The sequence below is a fragment of the Chrysemys picta genome, chromosome 2 (assembly GCF_011386835.1).
Source record: "Chrysemys picta bellii isolate R12L10 chromosome 2, ASM1138683v2, whole genome shotgun sequence".
Lineage (NCBI taxonomy): Eukaryota > Metazoa > Chordata > Testudines > Emydidae > Chrysemys > Chrysemys picta.
This window is the reverse complement of record NC_088792.1, coordinates 261877989-261895768: the sequence shown is the minus strand read 5'-3', so window position 1 is coordinate 261895768 and position 17780 is coordinate 261877989. Positions and strand designations below refer to the sequence as shown.

The following is a 17780-nucleotide window of genomic DNA, read 5'->3' as shown; positions in this document are numbered from 1 at the left end:
TGTCTTCAATATGAACAACTTGTCTGGTTTTTGGGTTCATCATTTGAAACTGTTTGAACACTTAATGCAAACATATTTTGGCCTATAGGTCAGTTGCTCTACTAAACACAGATTACATCTTTGGGCATTTATTCTTCTTCATTAGTGACAGGTCAGCTAAGTTACACAATATTGTTTCTGTTTATTGAATGAGGAGGCCAAGCAGAGTTTTTAATGTGATTGTGAGAACTTTCACACTAACATCTTTGGATGAAATATTTGCAAGATTTCCACTTTCTGAGATGTTCTGAGGGACGGGACGATAGACAAAATATTATTCACATAAAATGCCATCAGAGAAAATGTGTGGATTTTATTTAAATGAATTTTTATCAGTACTTTTTACAGAATTCATGAAGCTCTATTTAAGACAAATTCTCATGTAATAATTCAAACCTCTTTGACCATGGCTGGCATATTAATAATTAGAGACTTGATTTTCTATCTATTTGGATGAGGATTTTAGCTGATTATTATTAATTATAATAATTGAGCAAAATGCTTATTAAGTGTTAGAGACTGTGAAAACATATAGAAAGAAATGGTTCCTGCCCTGAAAAACTTTCAATCTAAAATCTAGTGTTTATTTGCCTTTTTGGTATTGGAACAGAGATAGATTAATTGGGTAATTGTAGTTTCAGCAAAGCTTTCCATAACACATTAATAGCTAAGACTATTTGTACATAATTTATTTGTTGTTCAATATGTCCAACTCTTTGTTCTTTTACTGTGTATTATATGCAAATAATTTACCATCTTTTCTATTTATGCAGTATATTATAAGCCCTTTATACTCAAGGCCAAGGGTGTGTTTTCATTATATGTAGTCAATGTCAGTATCTGAATTATGTAACAGTTTTATTTGCTGTCTTCAATGATCAAATAATCCTGGTCCTTCTTAAACTTAGATTCTAATATTAAGAAATGACTTCTTTGTTGGTAGTTCTTGTCATTTCTAATTCAGGAATTTCAGGATTTTATTGTGTGTGAGAGACTTTCTTCATCACCTTTATGGACTCAGCTCCCCCTCCCCCATCTTTTTATACTGGTCAGATGTCTTCTACACAATTTCTTTACTTATTGCCCTTCCCTTTGAAAAGTAGATAATATTATTTCAGGCTCAATGTGAAAAAAAATCCTTTATTTTATAAAGTATATATGGACAGCAATGTTAATTACATACAGTATAGTTAGGAATCATATCACAGTGTTCTTCTGAACATCCTTTGTTTTTGTTTGTTTGTTTGTTTGATTTGTTTCCAGGTCTTTTTCTGTATGTTAGTTTAAATTAGCAAAGATAAAGGAACTGTTTGCCCAGATACCAGATTACACACTATTATGTTTGTTGTCTACGAGCAAGCACAGCTTCTCTACAAGTTGTGATGAGGACAGCTAGAAATTGTAATCTATTTTGTGGCCCATTGTTGCCAGTCAGAGATTATGCCAGGTGTGAAACTGAGAATGGTGCACTGCTGTTTGTTTGTTTATGGCTTACTATGTGTGAGACACTTTCCAGACATGCAAAAGGACCAGTCTGTGCTCTGAAAGACTCATAACCTAAGGACAGACAGACAAATAGAGGAATTGGGAGTGAGAACATCTAATAGTGATCTTTTCAACTTTATGAAGTGGATCTTTAAGAAAGACATAATTGTGGACGGGTTAGAGGCTTTTCAGATGAGCACAGTGAAGTTATATAGTGTATGATAGGCACGTGGAAGAGGTTATATAAGTGATCCCACAGTAAGATGACACACTGGTAGCAAAGGCTGGGAATGCTGCCGAGTGGAGAGGCAGGGCAATGAACAGTTAAACAAGGTATGATAGGCAGGGAGAGGCAGAGTTATGCAGATCTTTGAAGGTGATCATAGTAAGATTAAATATGATGTGATAGTGGATGATGAGCCATTTCAGGAATTTGGAATAGAGAGTATCATACCTGGAGTTGCTGATTTTGTGGCTCTTGAATACAAATACTGCACTGTTGGAAATATTATTTAGATTTCTACATTGAGGAGCATATAGAACAGAAGCTTCATTGGGAGAAACATATGCAGTTTATACACAAAACATACCAGACAATTATAAAGTTGGATATCTGGTAGTTAGCTGTCTTGCAATTTCAGTATATTGTAGCCATTTTCTGGAAGGCCTTTGAAGGAAGTAACGTCTACATAAGGAGCTATATGTGAACCTGATTTTGAAAGTGGTTACGAAATAGTGCATCGAGTACTTTGGCATAAATAATCTTGCCTATGCTTACTGTATTTCAAAAAAGAATGTTTTGATATCTAATCTCCGGAGATCTCCAGAGATCTGAAATTACTGATGCAAGTAATTAGTATTTAATAACAGAATCTCCAAGAGATTGTTTTCCTAAATAGTCTTCTAACATACAGTGCAGCATTTATTTACAATGAACAGAAACTTCTAGTTAACCATAGGGTTTTTTTAATGGCCCTGTGAGTTACATTGGTTGACACTCCACAGTAACTACTTTTTCTTAAGCTCCATTCTAGTGGAATTTGGAAATTCTACAGGAACAAATCTTGCTGGACTTGGAAGCCACAATATTATGAAAATTCACGTAAATTCTCCCAACACTTTAATAAAACACATTCCATTGTATTAGTTCGTCATCACATACATGGCTTCACCTAAATAGAAGACTCTTGTTTTATAGAATGCCTTTAGTACTTTGGAATATTCCAAAATGCTAATAAAACAGTGAATTAGCTATTAGAAGTTCAGAGGCTATGTAACAGATATGGGATAGTTGTACTGTAATTCACACAGAGCCATTAGCATTAAAGTCTGTGAGTTTGTTTGTTTTTGTTGTTGTTTCCTTGTTTTGACTGAGACAAGGAATGTTGGCCCAGACACTGGTGTTATTCTGTAATCTCATTCTGAAAGTGCTATACCTCATTCACTCAGATGATCATCTGAAAGATAGTGGACAGATTCCATTTTTACTAGAGGCTTATGCAGAAGTCTCTGATTAATGCTAAATGGGAGTTATGTATGTAAATCTTCCACACAGATGTAAAAAGGAGCTCATAATAGTTATGGACACATTTTAAATTCCCGTTTAATACATTGGGTAAGAATGGTATTTTGGGTTTGTGTTGATTTTGCTATACATTCATATTTACAAATGCAAACACTAAATAATTTTTCCACTGATAAAAATAGACTTTATTTAGCATTGAACATGAATATCTATTTATTTGACAGGAAAAGTTTTGAGTTTCACTGTGCAGGAAATCAGGAATAAGACAAAGGTCAGAATTTAGTCATGTACAAATGTAATCATTCTTAAAACTTATTTGTCAAAGATTTTAAGTGTTAAGCATAGCAACTACAGTTAATCAAATTACAGTTTAACTTTCTCATGGCTGAATGGAATGTAACAACCTCTAATGTTTAATGACAGGTTTCAGAGTAGCAGCCGTGTTAGTCTGTATCCGAAAAAGGAGAACAGGAGTACTTGTGGCGCATATGCATCCGAAGAAGTGGGCTGTAGTCCTCGAAAGCTTATGCTCTAATAAATTTGTTAGTCTCTAAGGTGCCACAAGTACTCCTGTTCTTCTAATGTTTAAAAAGAACAAAATTTGCAATGAAATCTGCTACATGTTATTAGAATAGTTTATTTAAAATGTTTGGGATTTTATTTATTTTTTTCTATAGCAATGTCCATTGTTAAATAGGGGAAAAACATCTCTTGAAGAAAAATAAATAAAAATCTTGGTTTCCAGTTTACATATGAATTGCATTGTTCTTCCAATTTAAGGAGCCAGTTATTCTATTTGTTTTATTCTCATTCCTTTTATTTTATTGATATATGTGTACCTTTCTTTACTTAGTAATATTTTGCAGAGATTTGTTTAACATTCAAGGCTGGGGAGACATTACATTTTTACATTACACCACTTCCAGGACTGAGGCAGAAGTGCGTACACAAAATAATATGATATGTTGATATGTTGTGGTGAATGTTATAATATTGGGAATGGCAAAGAAAACACAGATGTTTAAAAACATTTTGCTGAAATGGCAACCCTTTCCACTTCAATTGTCATGCAAAAAAGAACTGACATATTTTAAATTGTGCATTTGAAAAATCACCACAATTATATCATAATTCAGGAAAAACAAACAGCATATGCATAAAGAGCTCTCTAAATTTACTTACAATAGATCCAAGTACAATAAGCATCCTTCCACTTAATAGAGACGTGTGCAATTATGTTGTAACTGAATTTTTTTTAAATTGTACAAGTCACATTTGTTTTACAGATATATGATGGAAAAGACAACACAGCTCACCTGCTGGGTGCATTTACTGGGGCCTCATTGAGAGGACTGACACTAAGTAGTACTTCAAATCATCTGTGGTTGGAATTTAACTCAGATACAGAGGGAACTGATGAAGGTTTTCAGCTTGTTTACACCAGTAAGTATGCAGACAAATAGAATAATGGATTTATGTTGTTCATGGCTTGAAACAGTCATTGTTCCTACTCATAAATTCAAATGATGATAAAAACTGGTAAAATATTGCCACCAATTCATCACTCTCTCAAAATAATCCATTTTCAACTTTCTGCCCAAATCAAACATTTATTATATTGGAACTCTAGCTTCTGTATTACTCAAATATTCTAGTCTGGAAATTATACAGTGTAACTCATTGTCACAAGATATTATAGAGGTAAGAGCTTAATAGGATTCAGAGAAGGATTAAATATCTACATGAATAAAAACATCTGAAATTATAGTAGCTAGTCTTAAAATAAATACAAAAACCTAATGAACGCTTCAGAAGATAACCAATCACTAACCACCTAGAATTACCAGGAAACATCCTCATGGATAAGTTACTGTATAATTTAATTGTCTATTGATGGGGGAATGAGCGCTGCCTCTGAAGCATTTGGTACCGGTCACTTTCAGAGACAGGATACTGGATTAGACAACCAACTGGTCTGATCAGGTATGGAATTTCAGTATTATTATACATGTCATTGACTTTCTGGAATTTCCAAAGTGAAAGTAAAACACATTTCACAGAGTTTGTGGTATAAGCAAATTATGTTGGTTTTGTTTTGCTAAATTTTCCTTGGGGCACAGTCCCCTGAAAATAAACAAACAAACCATAACATAAAGGGCTATGAATTGCTACTATGAATGATAATGAATAATCATTGGGTGAGGGAAAGAGAGTGAGAATGACTTCAGATCCTGATGGATTAGGATACTCATTTACAATGTGAGAAACCGTACTTCAAATTCCTGCTCCAAGGAATATTTAATTATTTATAGCAAATGAAACAGCTTTAACAGGCGAGATTGAGAAAGATTTACCCGAGGGGATAGAACACTTCCCTGTAAAGTGGGATACTTAAGTTCAAAGTCCCATTTCCTCATCAGCTAAAGAGAGGAATTGAACCTTGATCTCCCACATCCTAAGCATGTACCCTAAACACTGGACTAAAACTTACAAGAGAGGGGGTCGTCATCATCCTCCCCCCCCCCAATATCTTATGAATCTAGTCCTCCTTTGCTTTTGTGAAAATGCCTGAAGAAAGTTTTTTTGACTTTTTGACTAGTTGAAAATTTGTTTTTGATTTGATCCACAGCAAAACTTTTTTATTTAATTTTTCAGAACTGCCAGGGAACCAAAATATTCATTAAAAAGAACAGGAGTACTTGTGGCACCTTAGAGACTAACAAATTTATTAGAGCATAAGCTTTCGTGGGCTACAACCCACTTCTTCGGATGCATATAGAGTGAAACATATATATATATATATAGGTGCCACAAGTACTCCTGTTCTTTTTGAGGATACAGACTAACACGGCTGCTACCCTGAAAAATATTCATTATTCACCAGTTCTAATCACAGCCTTCTCAGTGACTTTCCCAGAAAATGGGTGATGGGACACAAGTCAATAGTTAGCTTCATTGCCAACATCAAGAGTTAGATTCTTAAACATGGACCTCACATGCCTGTTCCCCACACCCTCAGGGTAACAAATGAAAATTTTGGGCAACAATGGGACTCAGTACTTCCCTCTTGGCCTTTAGCATTCAGTCAGAACAATGATCCAACTCACAGGTCATGGCATGAAGGTCCCTGTCATCTCCATATTCTCAGTGAGCCATACTGGCTGAAACTCAAGTAGAGAAGACACATCATTTAACCTAACAAGTCATGTTTCTGTTTCCATCTCAATAGATAGCTCAGTCCAAATCTGAGCAGTTTTGTTGTAAAGTAAATGAAAATTCTTCACAATTAATAAAGCATACTTCAGTAACTGAGTGGAGAGTGTGAATGTTGCGCAAATTGTCAACCACTCAGCACAGTTCTTCAATTTGAGACTGTGCATGCGATGGTGGAAGTGAAGAACATTTTCTTTGCTTCCTCTTCAGCCATATGTGGGAATGTCTGGGACACATGCACCATATGCCCTTATTACCCATGCACATTATGAGCTAAGTGCTATTATTAAAATTTGCTTGTGTTCCAATAGAATGAGATTCCCAGATTCCCTAACTTGTTCAAATCAATAGTAATTTTCACTGGAACACTCACATGCACTTCTTCTAAACGAGAGCTATTTTTTGGCCATATTTCAATTTTCTAACCCCAGCTGGAATTTTGTAATAAACAAGTGTGTTTTTTATCTCACTATCCTACTCCCCTTATTCTCAAAAGTGACTTTCCCAAACAATTCATCTTCCGGCTGGGATCAGCCTGAACCTTTCAATCCCCCAGTTCTGAAAGTCATGGGCTTCTGAAAGAAGGATTAGAATGGAAGCCCTTTCGTAGTTAACTATTATGAAAGGGCTTGTTTGTATTCAAACAATGTGGCTTTGGTAAAGGAGAGGGTTTTAATTTAAAGCTTGAAAAGAAAACAACAACAAACAACCATGCTCTGCAATTTTGCTAATGAGCGCCTACACATTCGTTGTCAAACTAAATCAAAGTGTCATCATGATAATTGGACAATTAATTTTAGTGTTGGGTTATAAGTTATTGTAACATTTTAGAAGTAGATGGTATTTATAGTACATATAGCCATTTCAAGCCATGTAATTACTCAGCACTAAAAAAAAGATTTCATGGTTCTCAACTGAAAGGAATGTGATCTGAAATACATCATAAAGACAAGGAAAATTCTGACTTTTTCAGAATATTGATAATCTCAGCAAATTAAACTCAATATACTCTGCTTTTCAATTCAGACTATTGTCAATGCACTTTTTTATTCACTGATTGTGCTACAGTTTATTGTAATTTAATTTACCACATATATGTGCATTACACTTTGTAACAAGCAATTGCCAACCAAATGTATGGAGCCCTCAATTTTGTTGTTGTTTTTATTTTTTAGATCAGTTCAAGTTCAACTTAAGAATAATCAAAATGTTTTGTATTTCACTGGCTAACTGAGCCGTAGGCATAGCAGCTGCAGTAAGAAGAGGTGAACAGCACATTCACTAAAAACGTGCAGTTTTTGAAGGCTATGTCTTAAACATAGGAAAGTTTATAACCTTTCTTAAGGAAAATCAAACAGCATGAAGAAATTAAAGCCTGTTTAATGTCATTCATTGAGGACTTGTTTACACAAACACTTAGTTCACGTGAATCTGGGATGTAAATCTACCATGCAGTAGATGTCAGTGTGAACCCTGCTGCCACTCACTAATAGACCACTATAGTGTGTTTTAATCTACTCTTGTTTCAAAGTGGGGTAGGTTAGAGAAAACTACAGAATGTTTAGTGCACGGTAGCAGGGTCCACATTTACACCCCAGCTTGCAATGATCTAATTGGTGTAGACAAGTCCAAAGACTTCCATTGAGACTTAGGGTATGTCTACACTGCAGTCGGGCTGGAGGTATGATTGCAGCACATGTTAAAGATCAAAGCTAGCTCTGGTAATAATAACAGCAAAGCTGCAGCTGCAAAGTCTAAGCCTTGCCCACCAAGGACCCTGGATACATAGTCAAGTTGTAGCTGCCTGTGCTGCCATAACTTCACTGCTATTGTTACTTAAGATAGCTTTGATCTAAGTAGTTTATGTATGCTGCAGTCACACTTATAGATTGCAGTGTAAACCTAGTCTGAGGGTCCTAGTATCTTTTGAAAGTGGGAAAGTGGGAAATTCTACCTGAAAAAATATCTGTTCTTTAAAACACACACCCACACACACACACACATTCACAGAGAATCACAATATTTTTCCTAGGCCCCCCTTTGAAAATCCTGTACTTTTCTATCAACTTTAGAATCGTAGAATATTAGGGTTGGAAGAGACCTCGGGAGGTCATCTAGTCCAACCCTGTGATCAAAGGACCAACCCCAACTAAATCATGCCAGCCAGGGCTTTGTCAAGCTGGGCCTTAAAAACCTCTAAGAATGGAGATTCCACCACTTCCCTAGACAACCCATTCCAGTGCTTCACTGCCCTCCTAATGAAATAGTTTTTCCTAATATCCAACCTAGACCTCCCCAACTGCAGCTTGAGACCATTTCTCTTTGTTCTGTCATCTGCCACCACTCAGAACATCCTAACTCCATCCTCTTTGGAACCCCCCTTCAGGTAATTGAAGGCTGCTATCAAATCCCCCCCCATTCTTCTCTTCTGCAGACTAGATAAGCCCAGTTCCCTCAGCCTCTCCCCGTAAGTCATGTGCCCCAGCCCCCTAATCATTTTTGTTGCCCTCCGCAGGACTCTCTCCAATTTGTCCACATCACTTCTGTAGTGGGGGGACCAAAGCTGGACGCAATACTCCAGGTGTGGCCTCACCAGTGCCGATTAGAGGGGAATAATCATTTTCCTCGATCTGTTGGCAATGCTCCTACTAATACAGCCCAATATGCCATTGGTCTTCTTGGCAACATGGGCACACCGCTGATTCATATCCAACTTCTCATCCACTGTAATCCCCAGGTCCTTTTCAGTAGAACTGCTGCTTAGCCAGTCGGTCCTCAGCCTGTAGCGGTGCATGGGATTCTTATTTCCTAAGTACAGAACTCTGCACTTGTCCTTGATGAACCTCAGCAGATTTCTTTTGGCCCAATCCTCCAATTTGTCTAGGTCACTATGGACCCTATCTCTACCCTCCATCATATGTATCTCTCCACCTAGCTTCGTATCATCTGCGAACTTGCTGAGAGTGCAATTAATCCCATCATCCAGATCATTAATAAAGATGTTGAACAAAACCGGCCCCAGGCCCAACCCTTGGGGCACTCCACTTGATACCGGCTGCCAACTAGACATCGAGCCATTGATCACTGCCCATTGAGCCTGACAATCTAGCCAGCTTTCTAGTCCCATTTAAAAAACCAAACAAACAAACAAACCTTAAATGTGTTGCCAAATGAAAAATAAAAAATATGCTATGTTCAGACTGGAAGACAAAAAGTGTTTAATTTCACAAATGTGTGTTATCATTTTAATTCTGTTACTCCACTCTTTATTCTCTTTACAGATTTTGAGCTTTCACACTGTGAGGATCCTGGTGTGCCACAATTTGGATACAAGATCAGTGACCAAGGCCATTTTGCTGGCAGTACTATCATTTATGGATGCAATCCAGGTTACACACTCCATGGAAGTAGCCTTCTAAAGTGTATGACAGGGGAAAGAAGGGCATGGGACTATCCTCTGCCATCCTGTATTGGTAGTAGACTCTTTTTAACTTTAATGTGTTTAAAAAAAAAAAAAGAAATTGAGATCCTTATGCTTTTATGTTTTCTAGAAGCTTGTTAATTTTGTATGTGTATGATCTGGCAAACCTGTCCAAACCTGCTAAATATATCACTTCTTGGCATCTGAAAGATGTAGCTAGACAATCAGGAAAGTAAATATTTATAAGGAGTGCATCATGGAAATTGTAGTGAAATGAGTTCCTTGTAGTTTTTAACACTTACAGATAACTTAGAAAAGGTATCTACAGTCTTGCTGAACTATTTGTAAAACCAGTCAGTATATTCCATGAATATGATTAGTTATAAAGCACTTTTCACATGTAAATATTTTTACATAATAGAGTGCAAATGTCAAATATTAAGAATACTGTAGTACACAACAGGAGGAGGGTGGTTAGAGTGTGGTTTTGCTACAGCCCTATATAAAGGGTGACACATAGTGTGTTGCCTCACAAATAGTGCAAGGAAGAAGAGGCATGCCTCCTTATTTGATTTTGTTGCGGATTGGTCCTGCTTTGAGCAGGGGGTTGGATTAGATGACCTCCTGAGGTCACTTCCAACCCTGATATTCTATGATTCTATGATTTTGGAATCGGGGAGAGAGAGGAAGGGATAATAATTTGTCATTGGTTGGATGGAAGCCAAGGCTCCATCTATGTTCCTCTTTGCCCACATTCTTTCAAGAGGGGGTTGGGGGTAACAGGCAAAAAGTTTGCACATGCCCCTTTATGCTCAGACTTAATTTCTGTGAAAAACTCATAGGTGTCTTATTCTTTTTATGCCTTTGCATAGCCATTCATTCTAAGATCCTGTCTAGCCAAGAATAAGCATACTAATCAAATGAATTAAACATATCTTTCAAATTAATAATTGGTCATCATAACAAAAATATCCCAAGATTTTGTTGGTCCTTAGAACTAGTGATTATCATAGAATCTCAGGGTTGGAAGGGACCTCAGGAGGTCATCTAGTCCAACCCCCTGCTCAAAGCAGGACCAATCCCCAGACAGATTTTTACCCCAGTTCCCTAAATGGCCCCCTCAAGGATTGAACTCACAGCCCTGGGTTTAGCAGGCCAATGTTCAAAACACTGAGTTATCCCTCCCTCCTTTTGGATAAGAAGTCCTTCCTGGGCCAGCAAATCTACCAACTTGGAGTCATGAAGGCTGCCAAGCTGTCTCAAGGTAGTGAATATGAACCTCAGGACAGACTATTAAGGAGCAGGGCACAAACCCTAAATTATACTTAGGTTCCACCTGCCATTTATTCAGTGTGAACTCCTCAGACACTTATAACAGCCCACCCATCGAGTCACAGACAGTCCCTTTGGGTACTCCGATCTATTTTGTCATCTAGTCAAAGTTGTCTTTTTGATAGATAGTCTCTTACACCAAAAACTGCAACAATATTCAAGTTACTTTCAGTCCCAAACGACCAGTCACTTACCCCAGGTCAATTGCACCTTAAATCTCATACCAAAGAAAAAGTTTGTAGCCCGTCCTATAATAAACTATCTAAAGATTTATTAACTATGAAAAGGAAATAGAGTTATTTACAGGATTAAAGCTTGTAAACACACACACATAAATAAGTTAGTCTTAAGTTTCAAAAGGTAATAGAAGCTTCTATAATAAGCAAGCTGGATATATCCCTTACAGCTAACCCAGGCTAAACACTGGGGATCTCTTGCTTATGCCTATAAAACCTTGCCCTCGAGTTCAGCAGTGTAGAGATGCAGTTTCTCCTTGTTAGGGATCTTTATTCCTTTCCTCCTTCTCTGAGCTGCCAGCTCATCTGATGGGAGGAATTCACTTAAATATCTTGTCTTCATGGGGTGGAGGAGAGCAATCAACAAAGTCTTTTGTCCTCTATGATGATCCACAATTCAGTTTATTTTTGAAGATATATTTCAGTTGTAAACCAAATTAAATGTATCCAGACAAGAGTTTGTTAAATTGCTATACGCCAGTTATAAATCTAATTAAGTGTGTCCAGGATTTTGTACTGGTTTGGCTAAATAGATTCTTAACATAACTTTAGTGAAACCAGTGCGAGATTTGTATATAGTCAAGGTGTAAGAAGAAGAAAAGAAAAGTAGGTGTTGACAGCGACTAAAAATGATGCCATTTGATTCCACGTTCCTTAATATAGTTTGCTTATTCATGTTAAATAAAATAAAGACCAAAATGTAGATCTATAGAATAAATCTAAATAATACATTATATATCCTATGTCTTCCACGTAGCTCCATGTCTTCTGGTCTTTGTATGTTGTCAAGTGTACTGTCAGAGCTTAATGATGTCTTAATAATAGTACAAACTGAAGAAATTGGTTAAAAAAGATGATGAAACCCAGCCAAGCAATATAGCAGCTAAGCTACATAGAAAAGGAAGATCACTAAAAGTATTGTGTTCAGTTGTGTCCAGCACTAATGACGAAGTGAACAAATTCTAAAGTAGAGATGGGTCTGAATCAAAACAACAGATCCAGTCACCTTCAAATTGTGAGTTAGTTGAGCTCTGAATCAGGACTTTGTGGCTGTGTCCTGCTTTTTCTTGATAATATGCCATACCAAGCCCCTAGATTCAAACATTCTTGAATTTAGAGAAAGTCTTGATACTGACTTGAAGTTTGAGATCATGGCTCATCTCTAATAATTATTGTCAGGTTTTGAAATTTAGAACTCTAATAATAATAATTAATAATAACACTAAATTAAAAGTATCACAGTAAAAAGTCTAAAAGATAGAAGTTTTTAAATTTGACATTATAGTCAGAATCAGATTAATAATTTAAATGTTCACATTTCAATGCAAAAAAAAAGTCTTCATGACATTGATGCAAACAAAATGTTGGAAAATGTATGGAAGTATTTTTACCAATTTCATGCAGCCGTAATAACCAGAAATGAACCAAATGTATGTTTGCCACTGTAATGAACAGTTTATGTCATACTCTATTCCTTATGGTGAGGGGAGGAAAATCATTCCATTGTCATTATCCTCAAATCTGGAACAGAATTTCTAATATTGTTTCTTGGAACAAATATAATTTTTATTTTATTTTCTTCTGCCAACAAATAATATTATTCTCACAGTGCACTCATTTTATGCCCCAAGTCTACAGTGAGAGTAACAATCAATCCCATTCTTTGCCTTGAACAGTCACGAAGGAATATTTCTCAAAAGACCTTGTAGGGGTTATCAGGTTGGAAAATACCTAAAAATATATGAGAAGCTTGAAGGGACTACCTGTCTCTGAAAATTTGCTTCTACTATGTCGGGAAATCAATCAAGAGTGCTGTTTCAATTAAATTTTGTCACAGAGCTCATAGATCATAAGGTAATAAATCTCCCAACTAAATATTTTAGGTGATGTTAAATCAAAATTGAACTGCATTTTAACTACACCAAGAGATCTAATCAAAGCATTATTTTGGCTTTGGTGTGGCCAAGAGAGAAAGCATTAGAGTGATTTAAAAGGAAGGAAAGCAAAATAAGGAGATTTAAAAGGCCTGAGGGGGTCTTTGTAAAAATTAGGTTTTCTCAGAGGTGGGCTAGAAAGATTATGAATTATTCAGGTTTGATTAATGATTGGCTGAGGCCAGCTAACAGGGAGTAACTTACCGTCTGTTGTCATTTAAGAAATAATGTAGCTTTGCTATGATTATACATCTTTGGTAAAAAGTTTTACAACTTTGCTTTTCAAGCCCAAACTTTTAATTTCAGCCTGCATATTCTGGCTTTATTTAGTTTTTTTTCTGCCTCTCTTACTTTGCATTTTCTTTCTTTCTTACATGTCTGTTATTTATTTTACTCCTAATGCTTTATGGCTCTGTCATGCTTTCAGTTGTTAAGCTAAGTTCTGCATTGTTTTCATTGGGGAGTTTTTCTTACTAAAAATAAATGGCATGGTATGTTCCATAATGACTGTATTGCCTTCAGAATTATCAGAAAAGCATAGGAATTATAGCAAAATACATAAACATGTGAGTAAAAATCAGGGCCGGCTCCAGGCACCAGCCTGGCAAGCAGGTGCTTGGGGCAGCTGCTCCGGAGAGGGGCGGCACGTCCAGGTATTCGGCGGCAATTCGGCGGACGGTCCCTCAGTCCCGCTGGGAGCAAAGGACCTCCCACCGAATTGCCGCCGCAGATCGCGATCGCAGCTTTTTTTTTTTTTTTTGGCTGCTTGGGGCGGCCAAAACGCTGGAGCCGGTCCTGGTAAAAATACACCAGTACCTTATCTTTCCAAAGCATTTTAAGTCCTCCTTCAGTCTTGTGTTAGGATTCAACACTTTATGAAATTATAACATGCTTATGGTCAGCAGTATATAAATATAGTTTGGGAGAATCATGTTTAATGTGATAAAAATGATATGTAATTCAAATTGTGTTTTCGTTAGCTGAATGTGGAGGCCGTTTTAAAGGAGAATCATCAGGAAGAATCTTATCTCCTGGCTATCCTTTTCCCTATGACAATAATCTGCGTTGTATGTGGATGATTGAAGTAGATCCAGGAAATATTGTCAGGTACTGTAATTGAAGCAAATATGGGCTTATGTTTGAGATAGAGAAGGGTTCAATCCTCAAAATGTGGATCCAAGCCTATATGTCTAACAAAAGTCTGATCCACGATTTTGGTTTAAGCCCATCTCAAATCTGATTGTCATTACTCTTGTGAGTGAGGGTTTGTAGGGTTAGGTAGTAAAATTATTTCATTAGTTAAAATAGTATGATTAGTTTTAGAACCAGTAGCTGTTAAAACACACAAACACATGTACCTACACACACACATACACAGAGTATATGGCTCTAAAGCCATTGGACCCAGCCAGCATAAGACAAAGTGAAAAAAGAGAAACATCGGAGGGAATAGGAGGCATCTTAGTAATTAATTTCAAGTCAAGCATCTGATCACAATTTATCATTAGATGCTTGACTGAAACAACATATGTATTTCCAAAAGAATTATATGGGTACATTTTAATTTGTGTTGATCAGATTTTGATATATATAACATGATGTTATTTTAATATGACTAAGAAAATAATACCTGAAATGCTCTTTAAAAAAAACATAATAATTTGGATTACAGGTTGAACCTCTCTAGTTCAGCACTCTCTGGTTCGGCAACATCTGTGGTCAGGCATGATTTTATTTTATGTTTTTTTATGCTTTATCTGCTTATTTCCTTGTCCCAAAACAGTAAAATTGTCTAACAACACTAACACTTTGTTATGAAGAGAGCCAGTAAGCCTTGGCTAGGCAGCATTACAAGCATTGTTCTGTTTATTCTCCTTGGCAAGATAAAAATAAAAAGAGACCTGCTCGCTAAAATATTGATCTTCCGTGGTTCGGCAAATTCTCTGGTTCTGCACCGGTCAGGTCCCGAGGGTGCCAGACTAGAGAGGTTCAACCTGTATTTGAATAGCCCAACCAGTATTGTATGCAAACTCAAATATAGTTAGATACAAAGAAAAATTCAAACTATTATCAAAATACTTTGTATGTTTAATGTATATTCACCTCTTTACTTTTATGGTTCATAGTATCAAAAGCAATATGGAGAAATATTTGTGTAAATTCAGATTTACTTGCTATATTGATTTTAATATAATAATTAGAGATGTTTCTGGGGGCAGGGGAAACAAACAAGCTGACAGAACTATCATGGTGCTTTACAGCCTCCAGTTTCTTGCTTTCGATACCGAAGCATCACATGATATATTACGAGTTTGGGATGGGCCACCAGAAAATGAGATGCTACTCAAGGAAATTAGTGGATCTCTTATTCCAGAAGGCATTCACAGCACACTGAACATAGTGACTATCCAATTCGACACAGACTTTTATATAAGCAAATCTGGGTTTGCCATCCAATTTTCAAGTAAGTTAATATTTTTTAAATAGAATCTTATGTTGTGCTCCTTGAGCCAGTTGTGGTCGTGTTCTTCCTCTCATTGAAGTTAATGACATAATTTTCATCGACTTCAATAGAAGCAGAATAAGCCTCCAAATTGTAGTAAGTATTATAAAGCTGTATTTTTGTCATGTTTGTGTCAGAAATTGTTGTTTCCATGGTTTTAAAAAAAATATCCATGACTTTTGCTATGTTGGCATGGCTTCAACGGCAGCTGAGAGACAGTAAGAATGTTCATAATTAGGGCCAGTGGCTTGTCACAAAGGAGATGGAGGTGGCTGTGTCACAGATTCCACCCTTCTCTGATCTATGGAAGAAGGAATTGGAGCTAGCATAACTGCTTTCAGAAAGATCTGTGCAGAGATCCTGATGCCTTTGGGTTGGCTGAGGTGCTGAAGAAAGAGCAATGGAGCTCTCCTGCTTGCCTTCTTGCACTGCTTCATCTACTGGGTTTAACAATCAGGCAGTGTGATTGTGGTTTTAAACTTACTCCAATGTTACTATTTTTTAATGGTTAAACCAAAGAAATAATGTAACTTACATTTTTTTACTAATTTTTCCAAGCAATCATTTTCCAAATCTTTTACTGTGACAAACCATTAGTTATGAGACCTGATCTACTTACTAAGGCAAAACTACCAGACTTCAAAGAAAGTCTAAGAGTATTTTCTGATAAGCATTGAAGGACTGGATCCAGTAGTATCATTTTCTTCAGCAGTGTTGACACTCCTTAACTATGCTTAACTATGCTTAACATATATGTATATTTGATAATAATCCCACTCACTTTGTTGTAAGAATATTCATACATATGTATCTGCACGTACATACACACAAATACCTTGGAGATGAGTAGCTCGGGGGCGAGGTGAATATGATGTGTGAATCTGTGGTGGGAAGTCCCTGTCCCTGCTCTTTCTACAGCCATGGTAGAGGCTTCTGTGGTGGGAAGTCTCATGCTCTTTCTACAGCCATGTGGCTCCCCACACAAAATCCTGATTATCCCTCTCCCCCACATAAATGAACCTGGTTCTCCCACAGCCCTCAAAATATTGTCCCCACTGTTTATCTCACACAGCCCTACTCCACCATGCTCCTATACATACCCGTAGGCAGCCTACCTTTTCAATCCTTAATCACGCTTTCTTAGTTGGTGTTTGGGGTAATATGTTCTGGAGGGACATGGTGGGAGAATGGTGTGCTTGGTCATTTAGCTAGTCAATAGAGGAGCATATGGCTAGAGAGAGGGAGCATGATGCTGAGCACAGACAATGGGGGAATTGTGCCTGTGTGTGGAGAAAGATGGGATAAATGTGCTTGAGCTGGGAGAGAGGCAGGGGCAAAGTACTGCAGAGAGGATCTCCCCTCTGACAAGCCTCCTATGCTCTATCAGAGTGGAACTTCACGTCACCCATGAAAGCTTATGCTCCAATACATCTGTTAGTCTTAAAGGTGCCACAGGACTCTCTGTTGCATGATACTGAGTGTTGTTTTTTTTTAGTTAAATTAAGTGCTTATTATTAGCATGGGATGCTCACACTTTCACCATCAGTTGTGTACAACTCTGTATTCCGTGACATAGCTACAAAACTGCATGTGCATAACTTAATGACTCCAATGGATGCAACTGATGAGATAGCCAGAGCAAAATTATTGCCTACAATGAATTAGAATAGAATTTGATTCCATTTATAGATTGTGCAATAGATATGAATAGAGAGATTTAGAAAATAGTTAATAATAAAAAGGGTGTAATGCCACAGTGGTCTTGAAAGAAAAGGAGATGCATATAGAAGGAGGTATACTGTATTATATATATAGTATACAGAGAGATTAAACAATAGTTATCATTCTTGTATCTACTTTACTATATGCAGAGCTGGTAGCACCATCTGATATTAATGTTATCTTGCGCTTCTCATTATAATACCTTGTTTTTGGTTGCTTAACATTTTGCCAAACTTGAACTGTTTTGGCTGAAATTTTACATGGAAGTGTCTGCATTAGGGTGAACTTTTTAATCGCTCTCTCTCTCTCTCTCTCAGCCAAAACTGTTCAGCCATTTTCAAGAACTAGGCTAGGGGAAAATAAATTATTT

At 36.9% G+C, this 17780-nt stretch overlaps 1 protein-coding gene across 2 annotated transcripts in view; it reads left to right on the top strand.

Annotated features, from left to right (window-relative positions):
• The window catches only part of CSMD3 (CUB and Sushi multiple domains 3), a 1168516-nt gene that overhangs the window by 796383 nt on the left and 354353 nt on the right, over positions 1 to 17780 (top strand). For both annotated transcript variants that reach the window (XM_005287288.4, XM_008168301.4), the window contains 4 exons: positions 4336 to 4492; positions 9544 to 9735; positions 14166 to 14292; positions 15447 to 15649. In XM_005287288.4, coding sequence (XP_005287345.2) covers positions 4336 to 4492; positions 9544 to 9735; positions 14166 to 14292; positions 15447 to 15649 — 679 coding nt within the window. The remainder of the gene's footprint in view (positions 1 to 4335; positions 4493 to 9543; positions 9736 to 14165; positions 14293 to 15446; positions 15650 to 17780) is intronic.